This window comes from Cicer arietinum, chromosome 4, assembly GCF_000331145.2.
Source record: "Cicer arietinum cultivar CDC Frontier isolate Library 1 chromosome 4, Cicar.CDCFrontier_v2.0, whole genome shotgun sequence".
Taxonomy (NCBI): Eukaryota; Viridiplantae; Streptophyta; class Magnoliopsida; order Fabales; family Fabaceae; genus Cicer; species Cicer arietinum.
This window is the reverse complement of record NC_021163.2, coordinates 15,059,284-15,084,459: the sequence shown is the minus strand read 5'-3', so window position 1 is coordinate 15,084,459 and position 25,176 is coordinate 15,059,284. Positions and strand designations below refer to the sequence as shown.

Here is a 25,176-nt window from a genome sequence, read left to right as displayed (position 1 = left end):
GTTTGGCATAAATAAGTTGATCACTCACTATAAATAAGTTGATCACTCACTATAATAGAGTATTTAAATATTTTATAGCATCGATAAATTTAAAATGATAAAATTTATCTTTGTAGAACTAATTGTTCCTACAATTATTGTAATGTATATTTGTCGTAAGATATTCAAGTTACCGTTGTTAATTTCCATTTTATGTCGATGATGTGTAAGTTTTGCAACGGGATCTGAGTCGGCTACTAGAAATTTGTTAGATTTTGAAATTTAGTTAAATAAAAATAAAATTATGTTGTATATTTAAGAATGCTGATTTTTTATCATTATATTATATTTTTTAATTTTTAAACCAAAATACCTCATTCTTAATTTTATATATCAAATTGTCATACTTTTTAGTCAAGTAGGAGGTCATGCCCCAAGGTGTGACCAGGTAGATGTAATTTTTTTTCATTTAGGTGGAGGTCGTTGGCCGGCGATGCGACCTCCTAAAGGGGTTTTTAATTTTTCTTTTTGCTCATTTTAATTGGAATTCAGGTATTTATATGTTAATAAATAATTAAATTAATAAATAATTAAATTAATAAATAATTATATTAAATAATACATTAATAAATAATAATTATTATTATTATCATTATTATTATTAAAAATTGCTATAATTAAAAATAATTAAAATTAAAATAGTAAATTATTATTGTTATTATTAAAAGTAATTAAAATTAAAAACAGTAAATTATATTATAAATTTAAAAAAAAATACATTAAAAAAATCACATTAATAACATAAAACTAAATACATTGAATTCACGAAAAAGATACATCTTCTTGATGTCCACCTAAATGACCTCCAGTTCCACTTATAGAATTTCGTCGACAAGATTAGATTCAAGCATTCGATGGAGGTAGCCGTTGGGGTCAAATGACAATCAACTTTATGGAGTCGATTAATAGAGTATTAAAATGCATGTGCACTCTTCTTATCGCTGTTTTGGTCCAATCAAACAGGAATTTCCAACTATGGGAAAATGACACGCTTCTATTTTAGCTTTTATACACAGAAACTTGCATAAATTTTATGAAATTAGAAATAAGTAAATCCAATAGTCATATAGTGGATAGTTTTGATTGGAGCAACCATACTTTCATGGTCCACGAGACAGTAGTTCTAAGGGGATGGCGGCCAATTGGTCACTTCAGTGTAAACCTTCATAACAAGTGGTGCGATTGTGAGAAATATCAATAAGATGTGGAACTGAATGTCATTTAGATGGACATCAATAAGATGTATTTTTTTCGTTAATTTAATGTATTTTGTTTCATGTTATTAATGTAATTTTTTTAATGTATTTTCTTTTAAATTTATAATATAATTTACTGCTTTAATTTTAATTACCTTTAATAATAACAATAATAATTTACTATTTTAATTATTTTTAATTATAACAATTTTTAATAATAATTAATTATTATTATTTAATATAATTATTTATTAATTTGATTATTTATTAACATATAAACAACTAAATCCCAATTAAAACGAGCAAAAAATAAAAAATTAAAAACTCCTTTAGGAGGTCGCATCCCCGGTGAGCGACCTCCAACTAGGTGAAAAAAAAATTGCATTTACCTGATCGCACCCTGGAACAACGACCTCCTAGTTGCTCCAAAAAATAGGACAATTTGATATATAAAATTAGGAGTGAGATATTTTGATTTAAAAAATAAAAAATGAGATATAATGGTAAAAAATTATTACGAATACAATAGAATGTTATATGTGAAGTGGTGGATTTCATTTTTGGTATTAGAGACAAGTTTTTCAACAAATATTAAAATGTAAATTAGACGCAACTATTGTTCAGTTCAGATTAGGAATGACGAATAACACTTATGTCTTAGTCATATATGCGTGAATATCCATTAGATGTGTATTCAACGAAACATTTAACAGGTTTTGAGATATCGGCGAGCATTAATAAATAGATACATATTTCAGATTTAAAAGGTTATCTATTTTCAAAAGATAGTTTCTTTTGCAATTACGAAAAAGAATTCCTTCTCTTTTTAACACATAGTTATTAATATATAAAAATATTAATATATTAACAAAATGCATTACAAAAGCTATTAATACATTACGATAACATTTTCCAACATAATTTTTTCTCCCTCCTTTTGCAACATAATAATAGTTATTACGAATCTGACAATCAAAATTAACGGTAGAGAACTTTTGTATTTAATAGTATGATATTTTAGTATTTTTTTTATAGGTGAAGGTTAGTATACTTAGTGTGTATATATATAAGAGAAGGGGAAAATATTAGCTGTTGATCTATAGATTTTTTTGACTTTTTTGCATCTAACTCTTAATATTGCTAGTCAAACTATTAGGAGGTACTAAGAGGTACACTAAACTAAATAAAAAATAAAAAAATCTAAGAGCTATAGATATTTTTAAATTATTTGTATTTGTGTTCATTAATTATCAAATAATTAAGATATTCATTTATTTTTATCGATAGATATTGGTTAGAACATCTTCAATATGGTAATGTTATTTAAGTTGATTGAATTACTTTTTGGGATCTAAATTGTGGCTTAATATTTAAACCATTTATAAGTAACATTAACAAATTTTACTTAATGGTGATTACAGTAGACAATTAATAATTGATCCCACTATTTATATTTTTTTAGTTGCACTTAATTTTGATTCAAATATGAGTTAAAAATGCTCTTAGGTTAAGACAAATAAACTCATAACATACACGGTTCGTGTCTGTTGTAGATTTGATTACCCGAATACAAATTTTTGTTGAGTGGCACGGATGTTTGCATCCAAACATGCGCATTGATGTACTTTAATTTGGATTAATTAATAAATACCAAAAATGGTGTATCTCGTTCCTAAATTAATGAATAAAAAACAAGGATGAATGGGGAAAAATAAACATATGAAGGAAGTGAAAAGACAAGTCGTGTGCACGAAAATGATTCCCTAATTGAATTCTTAAATCAATCATAAGTACAAAGACCTTAAGACTGAGTGAGACTATATGATAAGTCATCTACAACATCAATGGCTACAACAAATTATAGAGTACTTGTTATTTCTCCTTTTATCTCTAATTCAAATGTGCGTTATTCCCAAAATGATGAATGCCAGGTGATGGAACATGACTAAGTACGGGTTATTTATAATAGGAATGGCAACTATATGCAACTAAGGTTCAACTAAGTATATGGTTCGGAAGGAACTAGCTACCTTTTTTCTTCATTCTTTTTGCTAAATACTTTCTTCATACAAAATATAACTAAAAATAAGTTTAAAGTTATTGTTTCGTTTTTCTTTATATTTTAAAACAGACCAAGTAAATGCATATTTAAATCAAATATTTCTTTGATATATACTCTCACTTTAAATATTTTTACATTATGTGTAAAATAATTGTTAGACCACAAAAAAAAAATTGCTTTATTTCTAATTATCTTTCTAAATTTTATATATATTTGAGTTAATTTCACGTAAATTATAAAATCTAATTAAATGATTTCTTAAAACAAAGTAATATAATAAATTGAGAAGATGAAGAATATACTGTATCAAAGATGATCAATAAATTAATGAAAAATTGTCACAATAGTAAAAAAAAAAACCAATGTTATGATTCTAACAAATTCTAATCTAAAAACTCAAAAAACAATGGATAAAATTTAATTTATTTTAAAGTTGTCAAAATAAGATTATTACAAGATATTTAAAAAAATAATTGTTCTATTCTTAAAATGGGTCAAAAACTAATTATCTAAATTCATATTGAGCTTACGCGTAAATAAAATAAAATTAAAATTATTACAATTTAAATAAATACAAATAAAATTAAAAATCATTATAAAGTTTTAACATAAAATATTTTATGTTTTTTCCAAGTCGTTTTAGGTCCTAATCATACATTAAATGAGATGTTTTTATTTGGAACCTAAGAGAGATACATACAAAATAGTAATTACAATATTTATTAGGAAAAAATATAATTAGAATTAGTTTCAACTATATCTTAATTTTTTGTAGATTTAATTACATCATAGTCCCTTCTATTTTCATCCTCTCTTCATATCGGTCCATCCATTTAAAAATTCTCCAATCTCGATTTCTCCCTTGTATATATGATCTAAAACATAACCACACAACATAGTTTAAATAATGTGATACACAATATAATTATATTTTAAATAACAAAATTTTATATAGTTTAATTCTATGTTGTCCACCTTAATGTAAGAAATCGATTATTTAATTCAATTTTAGATAAAATTTGCATTATTATTTGAGTATTGTAATTATGTAAGAATTACTTTAAAATCTAATAAATGATTTAATTATTTTAAAAATGTCAACCTTATATCAAGCAAAAATTAACGAACTCGTGTGAGCTTACTTAAAGTTCTTATATCAAGAAAAATCAACCAACTAGTGCAAATGCACGGATATTTATTAGTTTTGGGAGTAAAAAAGTATTTGTGAACTTGTTTGTCGATGTGAGATATATTGAATAAATACACTAATTCTTCCTTGAATTTATAATCATCGATTAGATTAGCCTTTTAATTTTACAAAATAGTTAATTAATTTCTCAATTTATTATAGGTCAATCGTGTTAATCCTCTTCTTAAGGTTAGATTTCATCTATATTGACACGTGTCGTTAATTAATAGAGTGACAATTCACATTAATTTTAAAAAGTCACCAAATAGACAATAATCAAAATGACATAAAAGTAAAAATGTTACAACTTACCTTTTTCACGTTTTTTCACCACAAAAAATACTATTTTATCTTATAAGATCATATTTTATTATTCTCTTCAACTCAACTCCTATTATTAATTTAAAAAATCTTAACGGTAAAATGCCTATAATTTGGAAACTTTAAAAACGCCATCTAACTATAATTAGAGCATCTCTAACGGTAGTCAAAATGAGTTCGTCTGTCAGGTGTAGTTACGTAACCTTCAATTTTTGGCAAGTTCACTGTTGGAGATGTGTCAAGCTATCAGTTCTCTTACGAATGAACGGTAATTTTATTACGGTTACCTTTTTTTGTATTAATTTACGAATAATAATAAATGAATAATTTGTTAGTGGTGAACCATATTTAATGAAGATGTGATGTGAGTTCACTGTTAGAGTAAAAAATGAATGAATTATTTTAAGATGATGTGGCACGGTAGACTCTATTTAATGAACTCATATTGAATTCACCGTTGAAAATGTTATTAGAGAAGTAAAGATTGTGGACAGGAGTTCATCATTTTCCAAGGTGAGACAAACCTAATCCAAAGTATGATATCCTAATGTAATGTGTGATTGCTTTTTTGGTTTTTGAATAATGAATAAATAAGATGTAATATTTGTTTGAATCTAATTAGAGTTTAAATGTATATTTGTCATGTTAATTATTGACTCTATTTACAATATTTCAATATTCAGAATATCAAACAAGAATACAAAAGCACATTTAATTCAAATCACTCAATTTAATCACTATATTTTTTAATTTAATATCATTCTAGTTCCAGTAATATTTTAATATAATCATTTAATATATATTCAAATTTAGACTACTATATTGATTTCTGAATATCACATCAGTATTTAATATTTAGTCTTTACATAAGAATGTATTTAATTAATGTAAAATAAAATGAAATATTAATTAGCTACTTCGCAAATTAACGAATTAAATTGACCAATGATTACAAATTTGAAGACGGAGTATCATGTTCACACAAAAGATATTAGGTTTAATTGCAATTTTGGTCTCTCTATTTTAGTTGAATCGCGAAAGTAGTCCCTCAATTTTGTTTCTCCCCAATTTTGGTCCCCCAAACAGAATTTTAGTCCAAAACTTGATAAAATTTTATTTTTTAAAGCCGTACTACACCATTTATGGTCATATATTTCAGGTACAATTGTCGCAAATGAGATCTTGAGGCATTGTGTGACTTAAATAAATGAAAAAAAATGAAATTTCATCAAGTTTTAGACCAAAACTCTGCTTGGGGAACCAAAACTGGAGAGAAACAAAATAAGAAGCATATTTTTGCGATTCAGTTAAAATAGGAGAACAAAATTGCAATTAAGCCAATATATTATAAAACCTACTCTTATTTTATCGCTCTCAACATAGATAACTAACTAGAAGAGATGTTTAATATAGTCAAAGAGTATCCTTGGAAATGTGAATAGTAACATTATGTTTTGAAAGTAGGAAGAGAAAAGCACGGATGTCAAATCATGTTCCCTCGCTTGGCTGTCATTTGATTGAAAAGCAAAGCAAAACAATGTGTGTGATGCAATTTTTTTAGCATGACAATAGAGGTTTATTTATTGGTTATTTTACTAACAAGCATCTTAAGTGTGTGTTTGGTACAATGGAGGATAGGAAAAATGAGAAGTTTTAATAGAGGGGAAGGAATGGGAGGCGAGAGTAGAGAAGTAAATACATGTTTGGTTAAAAGGGAGAGGAGAAATTTCTTTTAATAGTTTTATGTTTGTGTTAGAAAGATGAAATAAATTTTAAATTATTATTTTTAGTTGTATAAAACTCATGTCCTCACCTCCAAACTCTCTAAAATGGAGGGAAAATAAAATCAACTTAAGAGATTTTGTTCTTTTCCTTTATTAAAATTCAAACTAAACACAAAAACTTAAATATCTTTCATCTCCTTCAAACCCCTCCAACCAAACACGCCATATGGTTTGTTTGGTTCAATAGATGAAAGGAAAGATGATTGATTAACTTTTAACTAATCTTGATTCCCTTCCCTCCAAATCCCCTAAAATAGGGAGAAAGAACACAAATGAACAAAACATTCTATGTTTTGCAACACAAACTTAAAAATATATCTTAGTGTCTCTTCCCCACTCCATCTACATATCTCTGAGCAAACACATCATAAAGGCTCTTGTTAAGCGACCACAAATATAAACTTTATTTTGCAAATATCAATATTTAAATTTTTAAGATATTAATGGTGCAACTTTCAATACAAGACACTTGTTAATATTTACCATTATTTTTATATATACAAGATGTGACCCTAATATTCTCTCCTCCTCTTTATGCTTGATCCCTCATTTTTTTCACAAAAAGGATGATTTATGGTAAAAAAAAAATGTCCAAAATCACCTATCTTAATAGTTTTTTTTTTATTATCTTTTTTCTTTTTAATAAGTGAAATTCACAATAATTCAGTTATTCTCATTTTTTTTGTTTTATCGTCTTTGCGAAGCGACATATTTGTTTGTCGTCTTGGTGCGACGTTTCATTTTCCTGTTTTGTTGCGATGATTTTTGGTTCAGATTAACCAATCAACTTCGATCAAGTACAAATTCAATCAATAATTTTAGAGTCATAAACGTCACATTTTCGAAGACGTAAGTACTTCATACACATCAATTTTATTATTTTTGTAGACTTTGTTGAATTTTGTAATTATTTTTGTCGTTTTAAGTTATTTACTTAGATGCAATGAGTCTATTTGCATAATTCTTCCAATATTAATATTTTTTAATTATAATATTTTCATCAATATAATTTATAACAATTTAAATGAATGTGTGTTGTTTTAAGTTAAAAAATAATAATTAAATATTAGTATTTTTTATGATCGTTTAGTAAAATATTTTTTTTTTCTTCGCTCTCGTACCAAACCACTAAAGAATCATCTTATTTTGTATTTATTTTCGCCTCTTGCCTCTTCTCACACAAATGACTAGTTGTTTATAGAGTAAGCCATTATTTTTGTGGTGAAATCTTAAGAATGTGTTTAAATTCCGTCAAAATGTTCATTTTTATTAACTATTTTATTAAGGTTTTTGTCCACAGGTTGGAAATTTTAAAGAATATCATGACTAACAAAGAACAACTTAACAATCGGTAAAGAATAATGATGAAATTCAATTATGAGTAGTTAGTCTTATATTGACTAGGAATTGAGGAAATATTAACTATATAAAGAGAATGACCCATAAACCTACTTAAGATTTTGAGTTGAAATGTGGTGTATAAGTATCTTAAGAATACTTGATGTTTAGTCCATTTTAGATGCCGCGTTTCTCCGAACTCCCTAACAAATAATACACTCACTAACACACATATTTTAATATTTTTTAACTAATTAAAATTTACATAAATTCGATTAAATTATATAATTTTTATTTAAATTTGTAAGAAATTTATATAAAATTTAATCAATAAAAAATAATACATTCAAAAGTGTGTGGTAAAAAATATTTTGTCAGCATTATCGATTTGTAAATTAATGATATCATAAAGTTTGACACTCGCAATTTTAGAATTATAAACTGTGGTTTCCTCTTGATTATGGGAATGGGTTCAATAGGTGTTGAAAAAACATGAAAGTGGAAGAGTACAACAGTTGTGCAGCAATAAAATTGCAGGATCTGAAGAACCAAGCAAGTAGTACACGAAATATCTGGAATAGAATTATGTGCAAATGCAAAATTGAGACAACTGGGCTAGCTTGACCCTAGCTTTGCACAGATAATGGAGAGCAACATCCAGCTATTTGATTAGATATTACTAGCTAGCTATATGCAATAGACTTGTCCCCTTGAATTTTGAATTTTGAAATGAATGAAAAGGCCTCACTCAATATAAATAAATTTCAACACCACTATCATTCCAAAAATCTATCTCAGGACTGCCTTTAGATTTGCATGTTTCAAAATATCCCATCCCCTTAAGGCCTAATGTATCTTTGCCTTTCAATTATCTTGTTTATTGTTTCAGTTTGGTGGCCTAAAATTATACATTGTAAATTTTAAATTAATTGAGTCCTTTATTTTATCTTTTAAACTATATTAATTGAGTTTTTTTGTCTTTTATATTATATATATTGAGATGGTACTTATGAATTGTGAAAATTACACTAATATGGTCCTTTTAAATCTATTATTTTGAGATTGGTAATAATTATTTTTTTATTTTTTTTATCGAAATAAGTAATTTTTATATATATTTAAATTTTTATCGTGTTTTTTTAATGATTTTATTGTTTTAGTAGTATTGTTTTGATTTCTCTCTTATTGCGGTATTTATTTGATTTAAAATTAAAATATCACCGTTGATTAAATGTAAATTCAATCAATTATTTTAACGTCTCCAACGTTATAGCTTCAAATACATTAATATTTCGGACACTTCAATTTTATCATATTTATAGATTTTTTCATATTTGTAGATATTTTTTTATACTATTAACTTAGATATTGTGATTTCTAAATTTATTCATTAATTTATCATTTTTCTTTTTAACAACTTTAAATTATATTTTTAGTAGATATATAATTTCTATCGACTAGAATGAATAAATATATTTTTTAATAAAAAAAATGTCCATTATTATTTTATGAAAATTATATATTTTTTACATAATTTTTATAAGCAGTTTTTTATTTATCAAAATCGTCGTATATACCAATGTACGTACTTCAATTAGTTACATCAAATTTAACTTTTATAAATAATGATTCCAAACAACCCGTTGAGTTCATTACCAATCACAATAATTTTGAACCATATGTGCTAAAATTCATCCGCATAAAATTGTCTTCACTTGCATTACAATATTTGCATGTTCCTTTACAGTGCATATTATAAACACTTTAAATAATTAATTTATTGCGAAATATTATAAACACCAAACACTTTAAATATAAAGAATTTATTACTACATTAAAACTAAATATAAAAAATAAAAAAATATTATCAATAATAATAACTATTTTATAACAGTCTCATATAAATTTAAAATCTATTTCTTAAAATTATAATTAATACTAAATTTGTTTGGTTAATATATCTTTAAAAATATTTCTTAAAATTATAAAGTTAAGCTTTGATCGCTAAGATAGACTCATGGGCAAATAAAAAGTAAATAAATTATTATAAATAAATAAAAAAAAGCCCAATCCCTCGTTTTCCTCGTACTGTCTATCTAAACTTCTATATATACTATCTGTGATTCAATTATTTCTCCATCTATTTTGTCATATCTCACATCACACCCTATCCTAGCTAGCTAACTAGCTATTTCGTGTAAAAATAATCTTGAACTACAATCCACATAGAGTCTTATCTAGATAAACAAGAGAGTTTCTATTTTTGCTCAATACATTTATTATTTTAGTATTACCCTGTAACATGGAAAACTTGTTTCTGTAACCAAATACATTTATTTGAGTGAGGCTAGAGACAAGAGATTTATATGTTCCTTCCTTGTCTTATGTTTTAAGTTTTTCGTAGTTTCTTCGGTTAGCTACATATGGCTTCTCATAATCTTGGAATGGTGGGGTAATAATGAAAAGAGGATTGAAGGGGCTCACTTCAGTCCAGTTCGAGGCGGTAGAAGATGATTGAAATTCAGCTGCTGACTCGTTGATTCAAGAGTTCATCATTTAAATACGATGTGTTTCTGAACCAACGATGCAGGAGCTGCATTCAATTGTCACTGTCACGTCTTGGACTGAAGGGGCCTCTTCATCTCCGGTATATGTATGCACTATCTTAATGAGTCACTATAATATTTTATGCTTAAATCCTTCCTTCTTATGAGTTATTTGTATTAATTATTATAGCTAGACCATACATGAATATTGTTTATAAATTATTGTTTGTGTTGTTTAGCTTGCATCTTGTGACCTATCACATATTCTGGATCACTTTGTGTGTGGTCTTGATCAATAACTCATTTTTCAAATGAAAGTAATGTTGATCACAATTAATATTGCGAATGAAATTGAAATTATAGAAATCTACTTCATTTTGTAGATTAATTCTATCGCCTGATTTTATCTTATAACTTTTTACATGATATTAACATTTAATCATTTTGTATTAATTCTTGGCAGCAAAACATCTCTCCCATTACAACAAGAAGGAAATTCATATGGCTGTTGGGCGAATGAGAGAAGCTAGTTGCAGCAGTATCTCACTTTCAACTAGCTAATACACTTTTTTTTAAAAGTCAATTTGGTAAATTTAATTAGACAATATGTATGTATATATATATATATATATTTTTTTTTTTTCTTACAGAAATGTCAAGATATATTGTAATTTTTGTTTAACAAAAGAAAAAAAGAAATGTAGGGTGAGGAATGATGTTTCGGGGGAATGGATCCAAATATTGGAAATCTGTGTCGTGCATTCTGATTTTATATTAGGAAAATGCTAAAATTTACTAATAAAGTACTCCCTCTTTTAATTAAATTTTAATTTGATTTTATCCACAAAGACCAATTTAGAGGAGTAACCACGATGGTGTCCGCGTCCCATTAAGTGGAGTCAAGAGACTCTCACATTTTACTTTTTAAATACTATTATTATTGTTATGGATTAGATATATTAATGAAAGTTGACTATTAGTATATAAATATTTGATATAGATAGTGGATCACAATTATTTATAATGTGATTATTGTCTCAATGACCGTGCATAATTTGTTTTCTCATAGATTTAAATGTAAATTTGATTATATTATTAAAAACATATAATTTTATAACTTATTTTTTGTCAATTTGAAAATATCATCTCTTAAGAAATTTAGAAATTATTTATGTCACCAAATTTAAAGTTTATTTTTGTTGATGTATCAAATTGAATCATTAATAAGTTAACAAATTATTTAATGGTGTGACAATACATATGTTGAATTAAATCTTATTATTTAATTTTAGGTTAAATAAATTTTTAATATCTAAAAAATTGTTATATTTTATTTTTAATCTTTATAAAAAAAATTTCTTCACATTTTAGTCATTACAAATATCATATATATTTTTTTATTTTAATCTCTATTATGAAAACTAAAATTGAAAACAATAATATTTATAAAAACTAAAAAATACAAAAAAAAAAATTATAGGAACTAAAAATTTATTTAACATTTTTATTTTTAATATCATTAAAGTTTTCTTTTTAGCATTAATATCGATATATCTCTTTAGGAAACATATTTCAAAACCAATAAATTATCTATATATTGACTTGAATGACATCTTGGTGCATCTAAAATAATATAGAACTTTTAAAATTGTGGTTCTAAATACGAAAAGAAAAAAATAATAAATTAACTGATATCATTTATTTAAAGAACTAAGTTGATATCCTTTATTTAAAGAACTAAGTTGATTTTTTTTAAATTTAAATGACTAAATTGACATACTTCTACCATTTTAATGATTAAAATTTATATATTTCATATTTCATATTTCTTACATGATTTGCTATTTTTTGTATTCTATTTTACTTTAATGAAATATATAGTAAAAATATTAGATTATTTTTACCGAAAGAGGAAGGTTTGCAGAGTGATTATTATTATAAAATAAAATTACTTTAATTCTTAAGAATTAAGGATGATAATAGATTAAACTGTCAGGAGTTATGGTCTGACTTAGTCTGTTTAATAAAAAAGTAAGACTTATGTTATTTTTAAAGTCATATTTATTTAGATAGACATAACATGACATATTCGCATCCCTAATAAGAACCATATTACGTCCTACAACTTTAATTCATGCATTAATATTTTAACAATTTTCGTTTGAAATAATAAGGTGAAAAAATAAGTAAAAAGTTATTTTAATAGAAGTTTAAAGAAAAAAACTTGTGTAACAAAAATTGTGAAAGAAAAAATAAAAGTAAGAAAAATAAATTGTTCCAACTAATAAGAAATTGTATTTCATATATAAATTAATGATAAAAAAACATAAATTAAAAATAAAAACTAACAATCATAAATTAATAAAAAAAAAAGTAATGTTCATAAATTTATTATTATTAAATTGTAAAAATACATTTTCTTTACGACGTACTGTTATAACAATTTAACACAATACCAATACGGATGAAGATATATTTGACAACACTTAGATAGGCTATAAGAGAACTTTCCCGTACTATTTAGTAATTTTGTATATTATATTACTACAGTCCCAAAATTATAGAATCTTAATTAAAATTGATTTTGTAATTAAAAGAAACATATTTTTAACACAACTCGAATTTGTCTATAATTATACTCTGTGCCCTGGTTGTTGCGTTGCCTAAAGCCATAGGAACAATAAGTTGTGGTGGGCTTAGACTGTTGATGCATCATCATAATGGGTTGTGCCAATTTCTCATCCCATCAAATAATGTAAATTTGACCTCACTTGAATTTGGAAATAGTTAGTGGATCTCCATTTAAACTTCAAATTATACAGGTATTGAATTATTATTTTTCATGGAAAAATATCTAATTATTTCGTTAAAAATCAAGTACTCACATCAATATCAATAATAAAATGAGAACAAACATTAGAAATTGACCTTCTTAGCTTGTTGATTATGAAAGAAGTTTCCTACACTCAAAAGTCAAAATAACTAAACTTGCTGATATATTGACATATTGTGTTTAAAGGTGTCCTCCACCAACTTTGCATCCATCTAAAAAATAACATTAGTCAAACAAAGCTCTCACATCCATTAAATTGTTGCCTTTATAGTGTGTATGTATCTCCAAAATTATGATCAATAATCGGTAGGATCCAAAGGTCTTTGCTCCCATAAACAAATCAAACTCGTCTTAAGGCATAAACCAATATCCACATGATTAGGTTGTACAGTTCTAGAATTATTGATAAATATCAACAAATTTATAGTTGATTAGATCAAAGGAATATTGTACGTTCGTATTGGCTAGCCAAGTTCCTCACTAGCATGGATATCAAAATGCAAATTCGGAGTTTATAATTTTTTTTTATAAACAGTTTAATTAAATGTTTACAAAATAAATGTCTATTATATTAATGTTTATATCACTACGCCAAAAATGACATTTTATAGCGCGTCTTTTATAGCGCTTATTAAATACAAGCGCTGTTGTATGATATTTTAAAAATAACGGAGGATACAACAACGCTTTTTTGACAAGCGCTGTAAAAAAAGCGCTGTAAAAGACTTTGATTTCACATAATTAAAGGACCTATTAGAGCGCTTTTTGGAAAAGCGCTGTAAAAAGGTTTTTAAAAAAAAATAAGGAGGTCTTTTACAGCGCTTTTGGACAAGCGCTTTAAAAAGTCTGTAAAAAAGCGCTGTAATAGACTTTCAAAAAATAAAATAAGGAGGTCTTTTACAGCGCTCTTTAAAAAAGCGCTGTAATAGGCTTTTAAAAGTAAAATAAGGAGGTCTTTTACAGCGCTCTTTAAAAAAAGCGCTGTAATAGGCTTTTAAAAAATAAAATAAGAAGGTATTTTATAGCGCTTTTTAAAAAAAGCGCTGTAATAGGCTTTTAAAAAGTAAAATAAGGAGGTCTTTTACAGCGCTCTTTAAAAAAAGCGCTGTAATAGGCTTTTAAAAAATAAAATAAGAAGGTCTTTTACAGCGCTTTTTAAAAAAAGCGATGCAATAGGCTTGTAAAAAATAAAATAAGGTCTTTTACAGCGCTTTTTAAAAAAAGCGTTGTAATAGACTTTTAAAAAATAAAATAAGAAGGTCTTTTACAGCGCTTTTTTTAAAAAAAGCGCTGTAATAGGCTTTGGAGGTCTTTTACAGCGCTTTTTAAAAAAAGCGCTGTAATAGGCTTTTAAAAAATAAAATATAACAGTAAATCGCTTGAGTTTCCTCTTTATTACATAATCTTCACTACACTTTAGTGTCCTTCTCCTCTTCATTATCCTTCTCATTGCGAACCCTAATGTCCTACGAACCATATTGTTAACCATCTCCATTGCAAATCATCTCCATATTTGTAGTTTTCCGAGCTCAAATGGGTGCTACAGTGTCGAAGCAAAAATCAAATAAATCACATGGATTCTAATAAAGGTTTGAAATGTATGGCTTTAAAATTTCATTAACAATCAATCCACAAATATTTATTGACTTATATGTTTTATTTTATAGTGCTCTCGTCAAACTAACAACATAGACTGCGGATACTGTATATTACGATTTATGAAGGAGATTGTTGTTATAATCCCAGAAAGAGATCTAATTGAAATAAAGGAATGCATATTACACCGTTTTTTTTAAAAAGCGCCGTAAAACTAATACAACAAGCAGCGCGTTTTTAGAAGAGATTTACAGCGCTTTTTTTATTTTAAAGAGCGCTGTTGTATCTTTTTACAGCGCTTAATTTTTTGAAAAAGCGCTGTAAATGGCTTAAAAAAAGCGCTGTAAAATACCATTTTTCGCGTAGTGTATATAAACATTTTTATTACTAAAAATTAAATAAAATTCAACTATTTTTATATAAATTATAAACTATTTTATTTAAAATTATCATGTTAACCTACGAAAACAAATTGAAAATAACTTACATGTTATAAATTATTTCTATTAACTCTTCTAACAACGTTGTGCCCCTTGTGTTAAGTAAAGCCGTTAACCAATAAATACCCTAGAGCGGAGAAGCTTTGGTCCCATTTTCTTTCTCTGTCTTCTCCATTATTCTGAATTGGCAAAAGAAAATGATAGAAGGAGCACATGGCAATTTGCGTTGATATGTTTTAAGCTATTAATTTTGAAGAAATTTATAGGTGAATGTCTTTGCACCAATGAATGAGTAAGGGGTCCAAAAACACTGCTTCATTTAATAATCTCTGGGTGGTATTTTTTTTTAGGCAGGACGAGGGATAAGGCAGAAAATTTCCTCGAATAAAGTTGGAGATAGGAGTATAATTAGTCTTCCCACGTGGCAAGGTCTTATCTCCGAGAATATTACCACAATATTATAAACATACAAATGATGTACAAATACGACCTCTTTTGGTTACCTTTTCATTTTTAAAACTCAAATCATATCAAACAAAATAATACAATTTATTACTTTTATACCTATTATTATTTTTTAAATCAAGTGCAATGAGGTTTGTAGAGATAGAGATAAAAGAAAAAAATCTTCTAAGAAGAACAAATATGAAAATGTGAGATATGTTAAACACATATCACTCTTCACCTCTGACATCTCTAACTTTCCTAAATGTAATTAGATTGCTGTTAACCACGCTCCCATATACGAAAAGAGTATAATATGTTAAATAGTATAAATTCACTCATTCTAAGTTTCTTTATATGTACACTGAAAAAATAAGGTATTGGGGTATACCTTGGAGGTCTCAAAATGAGTTAGAACGTGCGAGCTAACCAGTCTCAACATGATAGACGAATTGGGCTAATTATATACAATTCGGTTTGGTCCACTTAATCAGCGGGTTGAGCAATTGATCGGGCTAGCCCGATTTATCGTAAAAATAAAAAAAAAAAAAAAAAATCAGTATCAGTCACCACCTCCACCACCACATTCAGCCACAGTCTACGTCTTAGGTTCGCTCCTTTTTTCTTTTCTCTTTTTTCGTTATAATTGAAGCAAGAGTTTTTATTTCTCGATTTGATATTAATATTACTGGAGAGTTGTGTACAACTTTGTTGGTCGTCTCTATCAACTTTATGGGGTATACAGAACAATGGAACACCATTTCTTAGATGTGACATCAATTCAAAATGTTGACATCATAACTTTGGTAGATATGTTCACATGACTTTGGTAAATTTAGTTCAAGATGTCATTGTTATTTTATTTTATTTATAAAAAAAGATTACTATATATATATATTATTGTTTATATTTCTACATATACTAGTTGACACATAGTTATATTGAAGAGAAAAATAATAATTTATTTAAGTAAATATAAAATTTATTTAAACTTTTTAGCCATGAATTCAACTTGATTTCTTATTGAAGAGAAACAATGATTTTCAAAACACTACTTTAACAAATCTGTTACATTATGATTTGACGAGTTGACAAATATGTGTGAAAGTGCATAATTATTTTTCGAAAACTACTATTTTAAATAGTTATATTTTACTAATATACTATACATTTTACATTCTAATTTTATTATTAAATATCATTCAAATTCAAAAATATTTAAATGATTCGTGAAAGATTAATGAAGACTAACATGCAAATTGAAAGATAGATAATAAGTTTTTATGTGTATTGTAATTTTTTTTTGTAATGGGAAAATTATTTTTCTTTAATATTTTGTGAGTAGTACTAAAATGAAAGATATTTTACTACTTGATACAACAAAATTTATATGAATTCTTAAATGTCATGTATTTCATATAAATAATACACTATGTTGAATAATAAAAATAAAAATTCATTATTAAGTTACTTACTCATCTTTACATTTACTAATTTACTTAATTTATAAATGTCATATCCATTATTTTAAAAATTCTCATTTCATCTAATCAAATTATTTAATTTTTTTTAATAATTATTATTTTTATTTGTTTAAAATTAAAAGTATTGTTTTAAATAAGTTTTTTTTTTAAAAAAAAAATTATTTAGATAATTCAAAAATAAGGCATCATCATTAAGATTAAAGAGTGGTGTTGAATCATGCTTTTTATCAGTAACATTGATCACGTAAGAAAGTAGTTTTTAAGTTAGGTTATAATTATTATTTTTTTAATTTTAAATTGTTTTTGAAGTCAACTTATATATTTAATATCAATAAAATTTATGAGAATTGATATATATATATATATATATATATATATATATAAGTTAATATAACAATTTATTTACTAAGATCATACATTGTTTCCGTGCGACACACAAGTTACACACTAGTATGTTAAAAAGTAAATTCACTCATTCTAAATTTATATATGCTAAATTATATCCGCGGTTCCTTAACTTAATTTCAGATAACTTTTTAGTTCTTTATACTTTTTTTCCTGAATTTGTCATTTATTTTAATTTTAAGTGATAATTTGATATTTTGTGTTTTAAAATGTCAACAATTTTATCATTTTTTTTACAAAAATTCAAAAAAATCATTAACATTTTCAACTAAAACCCATAAAATTCATTCATCTTCAATAAAATGCAAATTGAATCAAATTCATAACTTAAATTTGGAAATAAACTCATATTTTTATTCTTTATTTGATGTTGTTGGAGATGAAAATATGAGTTTATTTGAATATTTGAGCCATGAATTTGATAAAATTTGCATTATATTGAAGATGATTATTAATTTTATGGGGTTTGGTTGAAAATTTTGATGATTTTTTTGAATTTTTGTAAAAAAAAGATAACATTATTGATATTTTAAAACATAAAATATCAAATTGTCACTTAAAATTAAAATAAAGGACCAACTCCAAAAAATAAAAGAAAAAAATAAAAGGTTATTGAAATTAAGTTAAGGGACTACTACCGATGTAATTTAGCCATTTATTTATATGTACAATGAAAAAAATAAGATATTGGGGATATAACTTGGAGGTGTCAAAATGAGTGAGCTAACCAGTCTCAACACGGTACACGATTTGGGCTAGTTATATACAATTCGGTTCGGCCCACCTACTCAGCGGGTTGAGCAATCGACCTATTTGAAATAAAAAAATAGAATCTATTTTTGGGCCAGCCGGGTATCATAAAAACTAAAACAAACAAATAAAACACAACGCGCTTGATTTGGTTGAAGTAAGGAAATCAGTATCACAAGTATACTTCTCTGAACTGAACACTTAACGAACCCTAGCGCAGTCACCACCGCGCCACCACCACGTTCAGCCACCGTCTACCGTCGGTTCGCTCCCTTTTCCTCTTCTCTTTTTTCGTTTTGTTTCTTTGATCTTTAATAGCTGTGTGATAATTTAATACTGTTCATTCTTAGGGTTTCTTAGTGAGATGGGGACCAAGGCAAAGAAAGCTATGAAGAAGAGTTTGAAAAAGGCCACTGCTATTAAACCATCTCAGGGTGCTGATTTTTTGGTATGTCAATATGATTACACTTTTTCTCTCAATTTTTTTTAATTTGTTAATTCTGTTGATTTATTTCTTTATGAATTGGTGTAGCCGTTGGAAGGTGGTCCTGGTCGCAAAATTCCGGAACAGAAACCTCTTGAGAATACTTCTTCGGTTTTGTATATTGGTAGGATTCCACACGGGTTCTATGAGAAGGAGATGGAAGGTGATTGTAGTTTTTTGTTTTGTTTATTGTTCTATCAAATTTTAGATTGTTATTTAGCTGGAATGATACTGTGTTTATGAATTCGTTTTTTGCAGCTTATTTTGGACAATTTGGAACTATTAAGAGATTGAGAATTGCCAGAAATAAAAAGGTTAATTCATAACTTGTTTTTCATTGTGCCTTTTGTTTGCTTACACATGTTTGAACATGGCTATGCGTTGTGTCTTGCCTTGTTTACTGTATCTAGTTAGTGTGTGGTCAATGAGAACTATAATGTTGGTGGCAATTGTTCTAAATTGTTTCAATCTAATGAATATCTATTTTACCTTTTTCATTTAATGATTTTTTTTAAAGCGAATTGCAAAATGTTTAAATTTGTTGTTAAATAGTTCTCATCATTCTCAGCTCCCTGCTCTTAGCACCCATTGCCTTGAAGATAAAGCCTTTCTTGACCTGGGTTAAATAGTTCATGACTTTTTGAATGTTTTTGACACCTGTGCCAATCAGTTACTTTACTTACTTGAAATCACGGTTTCAACTATATTTAGTTTGTTATTTACTTTGTATTTTTGGTGATAGATATTGCTCCTTGTCGATTGATATTGACCGTACATTTTTTATGCTTAACAGACTGGAAAATCAAGACATTTCGGGTTCCTAGAATTTGAATCTCCTGAGGTTATAGCTATTTCATCTGTCTGATTATTGTGTTGTGAAATTTGCCTATTATCTTTGTTGCAAACCCTTGTTAATGCTAATATTTCTTTGGTTTGCAGGTAGCAAAAATTGTAGCCGATACTATGCACAATTATTTGCTTTTTGAACACCTTCTTCAAGTTTTTGTTGTACCTTCAGAGGATGTTCATCCCAGATTGTAAGTTTCTAATTAGTTAGTTAATTGTTAATCCGTATGTATTATTTTTTTAGTCTTCATATCAAGTTTTTCTTAATTCTAGACTGTTATTTTGCCTTTTCTAGAATCGTAGCGAAGGAAAGGTAAATCAGCTGACAATCTTTCCTGCCTCTAGATATAAGATAAACATGATATTCATTGTGCTTCTGTATTGAGATGATACTGGCAAAATTGCATTTGATGCCTTCCCCCAAGATAAATTAGAGACCTATTAAATAGATGAGATACTGCACTCAGAATGTAGTTAGGAAAACTAACATATATCCCAATATGTACAGGAGGGAAATGTCGAGCATTGCCTTTTAACCAAATACCCCACATGTCTAAAAAAAGAGTAAAACTCAAGCATTTTTGTGTGTTCTTGTTCCAAAGGATGTAAGCTGACATATCTTGTCAGTTTAGTTTTGTTAGAAATCATAAACCAATAAAACAACAGTGAAGGTAAATAGGAGATAACATTTAAGAGAGAAATTTCAATATACTCATATTTCTAATCTGAATTAGCTAAAACTGAAAACCGATAAAGAAGCAACTATTTACAGATAAGAGGGACAGTTATAAGCTGTTGAGCACATTTGGAGCTGTTTAATTTTGTTGATTAAAGAATCATTGCATCTACATCATTCAGCAGTTGGTTAAGCAACCAGGCTGCAATGCAATTAAGGCCCAAGGTCATATACTGTACAAAATACAATTATAAACCATCACAACAGAAATTGTAAACAATAGAAGCATATCTTGAATTAAACTTGAACTAATGATATTTTATTTTTAAATGCCTTGCCTAAGGTTAAATAATGTCTCTTTCCTTAATATTATCAAGAAGAATAAATGAAAATAATTTAAAATTTTCTTTGTAGATGGAGAGGATTCAATTACCGTTACAAGCCCATTGACTCTCTCCAAATTGAACGAGAGCGACATGACAAGGTATGTAGTGTGATGAGGAAGTATATCTTTTGGATTTTGATAGATTTGTTCTCTGTATTAAAAGAAAGTGTGTTCATTGTTTTTGTCGTTTCAGGAAAGAACTTTGGAAGAACACAAGAAGTTGGTGGATAGAATTGTAAAACGTGACAAAAAGCGACGTAAAAGGATAGAGGCTGCTGGCATTGATTATGAATGTCCCAATATTGTGAGTTTTTTTGCCTTTATTAATCTTTGATTTGTTGTTTTGATAGTAATCTTGAATTTTCTCATTTTATGTCTCGTTGTTGTCGCAGGTGGGTAATCTCCAATCTGCTCCAAAGAAGATAAAGTTCGAAGACTGAGTAGGTAACATGTTTCCTTTTTATAAAGATGACTCTTCACCATTTCATCTCATCAGCATAGAGAGTGTATAGTGTATCTTCTCGTGTATACATTTTACACAACCTAATAATGCCTAATAATGTTAATATTGTGTTTATTGCTCTCTTAGATTTTTATCAAGCAACTTCTTTCAAAGTTGTTGGATATTGAGAGAGGGATCCATAATGTTTTTCAGCATAAAATGGTCAAATGATATTTTGATAGGAGCATACATCTTCCCTCAGCATATGTTGTACTTATGCTTGACGTTTCTCTCGGTGTATTTTTGATGTTCAATTTGCAACAAAACAGATCATTTTGCTGAATTTATTGTCCGAATACATTTAACTCATTTTGTTTTGTTACCTTTTTCCCTAGATGATGGCTGATGGTCTACCATGTCTTGAGGGATCACAAGAAACCGTGTGTTTTAGGGTTTTAAGAATTACTAATGAACTATCCTCTTTGTAGGAGCAAGAGACTCCAATTTTGAGACTTTCGATACATTATATTATGAAAAATTTATGTAGAAGTGTTTGTCATTAACCATTTAATATATTCATTAGTTTTTGTTGCAGTTAATCTCGTTCATTATGCCGAATTGTAAAAAAAATTAATAATTCCCTTTATATTTGCCTTAACCGTAAGTTATTAGCAAATCCAAAATGACACATTATTGGCTTTGGATTCTAAGATCTATAATTGTTTAGACTGTGTTGATAGGTTGAAAATTGTATATCTCGAAGTATGGTTCCATCGGTGGATTGAGTTCTGGACCACTTCAACTTTTTTACATATATGGATAAAAATTCATTGAAATTATCTTGTGCTTCAACTTTTTAAGTATGGATTGAGTTCTGGACCACTTCAACTTTTTTACATATATGGATAAAAATTCATTGAAATTATCTTGTGCTTCAACTTTTTAAGTATGGATTGAGTTCTGTACAACATGGCCCCGAGACATTTTACATATATTTTTAAGTATGGATTAAATTTGTGAATCAATAAAAATAAAGGATTAAAATTATAATTAAATCTAAAAAAATTAAAAATAAAATTAATATTTTTAAAATATTGTGGGATATAGATAAAATTGGAGGCACATGTATAACTTTCTTGTCAGTGGCATTTGCCATGTGAATTAGTCTTGTCATCTCATTGATGTCTTTTAACCTTGATCTGCAATTGTGTTTTTCTACTAAATTTAACATAAGTAGATACTAACCCGTACATAGTAGAATATACTTAAGTATTTTTGTATTTAAAGGTAAATATATTTTTGAATAATTATATATAAGTTAGATTTGCTTTAGTAAAAGAAAAAGTAAAACATTGTTGACTAATACAAATTCATGCAAAATATATTTAAATGTGGAATTGGTTTATTCAAGCTTTTTGATTTCATTGAAGTGGTTCTTCTTATAATATATTTGTTAAATAGTTATGTATTTCTTTATTGTTAAAGTTTACATTTAGCTATAATATTTATTCATTTTATATAATTTATATTAATTTTGAAACATTAGATTTAAAAATTTATGAACCTTTTCACGTTTTCAATTTTATATAGTTATCGTAATTCTGTCAATCTCACTATCGATCTAAGCATATACTAAATAATATTATGTGCTTTGTGATATATATAACATTCATTCGTAAGTGATAGTTTGTTAAATCCAAAATATTGAAACAATTCATTCGTGTGTGCCTTGAAATTTTAAAATAATTATTTAACAAAGTCAAGAAACTTCAAGAGTGGTTGGAAAAAATTATAGGCAAGAAAAGTTTGTGAATATTTAAGATATAGAAAGTTTCGAGTGAATAATGAAATAGTTAGAAATTATTTATTTTCAAATATTTAATTTTTTTTGTTTTAATTATGATTTGTGTTGTTTTAATTATAAAAAGAAAAAATGTTATGGGAGATACATTCAACTTAGAGAGAAAAAAAAAACTTATTTCCTATGCTAATATTGATATATGAACTTGAACATTTATTATAATAATTAAAAAAGAACTCCAAAATTTTTCATTATAATGATTTGAAGATATTTGATGATTTGTATTTTTTTTTGTATGAATTATTGAAATGAAAGTTTTGATAAGTAATTAGAGGTTGTTAAGTGTATTGATGAGTCATTGAGTGAAAAATTAAAGCTAAATCATATAATGTATGAAATAATTGTATTTGGACAAGTGAAACTTTTTTGCATTATATATTGAAGAAACAAAACATAATAGAATAGAAAATGAATTTGAAATGTGTCCCATTAGAATTTTAGTAAGTTTGACAAATATTGGAGTATACAACATAAATAAAGAATTTTGAAATTCTATTTTAATTATTATAATAAAATAATAATAATAGATAATAGATCGATGTTATCTTGAGGTGGAATAGCATTTGTTAAATTTTGAAGTGCTAAATTCTTTTATTTTGTAATTGCATACCATAAGTTATTGTTGAATTAAATTTTATTATATAGATTATGGGCTTACTTATTTATGTAAAGCAAAACTAATTAAAATATGTCTTCCATGATAAAATAAATAATTGCATCTTTAATTGGGTCTGCAAATCTATTAAATGCATATACCTACTCTTATAGAGCACTTAAATTATATCTAAATATGTAGATCTAACTTCTATGAAAGCTTCGGGTAAGATGAGGATTTTTCCTACCCATATAAATCCAAATCAGGAAAGAAGAAACGCCCCTTTCTTTTTCTTTATTTCGCTTTAAGCAAAAGAAATATATTTGAAAGTAATTAACTTTCAAGTAAGAGTCACCCCTAATCATTCTTAAGCCGCATCATAATTTTGAATTTGTTAAAAGAAGAATGGAGAAAATCTAACTTTAAATTTTAACTACAACAATTTTTTATTGAGACTTCATTCCCGTATAAACTCAGAGAGTTCAAATTATAAAAATGAAAAATTTAACCGAATAATTAAAAAAATATATATAACTACACATAATGAGAATATTGTCTATATTATTAATATCAAAAGCAGCTGTAATTAGTATGTATGATATCTAATTAGATGGTTTTTTTCCAAATACCAAACCACTAATTCAAAACATTAAATAAATCAAAAGCTAGCTAGAAAATATGAATTCCGCCAAAAACATTCCTGGCTAATTCCAAAAGATGAAGAAAAATAAGAGCAGAAGAAGTTGGAACACTAATTGCAACAAAAGCAATAACACCAAGAGCAACACTTGGCCTAGTATTCATCAATTGGGTTTGCAAAACTCCCATTGCTTCACATATAATTGAATCATAGCTTGTATAATATTTTTTCTCCCATTCCATCCAATTAGAAGGTGCTTCATAATTCTTCTCAATCATGTTCATCTCATGTATTCTTTTTCTAAGGATTATCATACTTTCATCTACCAATCTGCCACCAAAATTATGATCAGCTGCTTCTCTGTTGGATGCCATAATTGGAGGAAAAGATATGGGTTTTTTGTAATTTGAAAAAGGTGGCTTGGTTGATGAAAATTGGTGGAATAATTGGGAGGAGTTTATGATAGAAATGGATTGCATATTGATGTTGTTGTGTTGTGACTTGAAAATTGTATGTCTTTCTTTTTTTGTCTTGTTTGGAAGATGTTGATATGGTTGGTATAGAAAGGGAAGAGCAATCATGTCATCATATTTATATGCATTAGGGAAGTTTCTATTTCTTGTTATTAATTAATATTCTATTAATGCAATAATTTGGAAGAGGGAAGTAGCTTAGATGATACTGCCTTCCTCTTTAAAAATAACTTTTTTTTTAAAAAAATTCTTTGTGCTTTTTATAAAAGACATTTTAATTTTTTAATTGTATTAATTTTTTTTTTTATTTTTAATTCTGTTACATTTTTCTGTAATTTATAATAAAT

The 25,176-nt window shown here is 26.7% G+C and overlaps 2 protein-coding genes and 1 long non-coding RNA gene across 4 annotated transcripts; 2 read left to right on the top strand and 1 right to left on the bottom strand.

Moving 5' to 3' along the window:
- The first annotated feature begins 10,078 nt into the window (after positions 1–10,078).
- Positions 10,079–11,214, top strand: LOC113786218 (uncharacterized). Its single transcript, XR_003472389.2, has 2 exons — positions 10,079–10,582; positions 10,939–11,214. It is a non-coding gene; the product is annotated as an uncharacterized lncRNA (long non-coding RNA).
- Positions 11,215–18,548: 7,334 nt separating this feature from the next.
- On the top strand, positions 18,549–21,854 carry LOC101493632 (uncharacterized RNA-binding protein C1827.05c). Of its 2 annotated transcripts, none has more exons than XM_012714748.3 (10): positions 18,549–18,690; positions 18,788–18,875; positions 18,960–19,074; positions 19,170–19,225; positions 19,705–19,752; positions 19,851–19,948; positions 20,848–20,917; positions 21,012–21,122; positions 21,211–21,262; positions 21,656–21,854. In XM_012714748.3, the coding sequence occupies exons 2-9, from the start codon at positions 18,792–18,794 to the stop codon at positions 21,256–21,258; spliced, it is 630 nt and encodes a 209-aa protein (XP_012570202.1). In that variant the 5' UTR covers positions 18,549–18,690; positions 18,788–18,791; the 3' UTR covers positions 21,259–21,262; positions 21,656–21,854. The 2 variants fall into 2 exon arrangements, with proteins under 2 accessions (XP_012570202.1, XP_004496982.1); XM_004496925.4 differs by having other exon boundaries at positions 18,550–18,690; positions 18,778–18,875.
- A 2,403-nt stretch (positions 21,855–24,257) lies between these two features.
- LOC101493310 (uncharacterized) lies at positions 24,258–24,962 on the bottom strand. The gene has a single exon (XM_004496922.4). The coding sequence runs from the start codon at positions 24,935–24,937 to the stop codon at positions 24,386–24,388; it is 552 nt and encodes a 183-aa protein (XP_004496979.2). The 5' UTR covers positions 24,938–24,962; the 3' UTR covers positions 24,258–24,385.
- Positions 24,963–25,176: the final 214 nt, after the last annotated feature.

Coding starts and splice junctions, on each gene's coding strand:
- LOC101493632 (XM_012714748.3), top strand. CDS start 18,792: ATGGGGACCAAGGCAAAGAAAGCTATGAAGAAGAGTTTGAAAAAGGCC. Junction 19,949..20,847: donor GAGGATGTTCATCCCAGATT/GTAAGTTTCTAA, acceptor TTTTCTTTGTAG/ATGGAGAGGATTCAATTACC. Junction 20,918..21,011: donor AACGAGAGCGACATGACAAG/GTATGTAGTGTG, acceptor TTGTCGTTTCAG/GAAAGAACTTTGGAAGAACA.
- LOC101493310 (XM_004496922.4), bottom strand. CDS start 24,937: ATGATTGCTCTTCCCTTTCTATACCAACCATATCAACATCTTCCAAAC.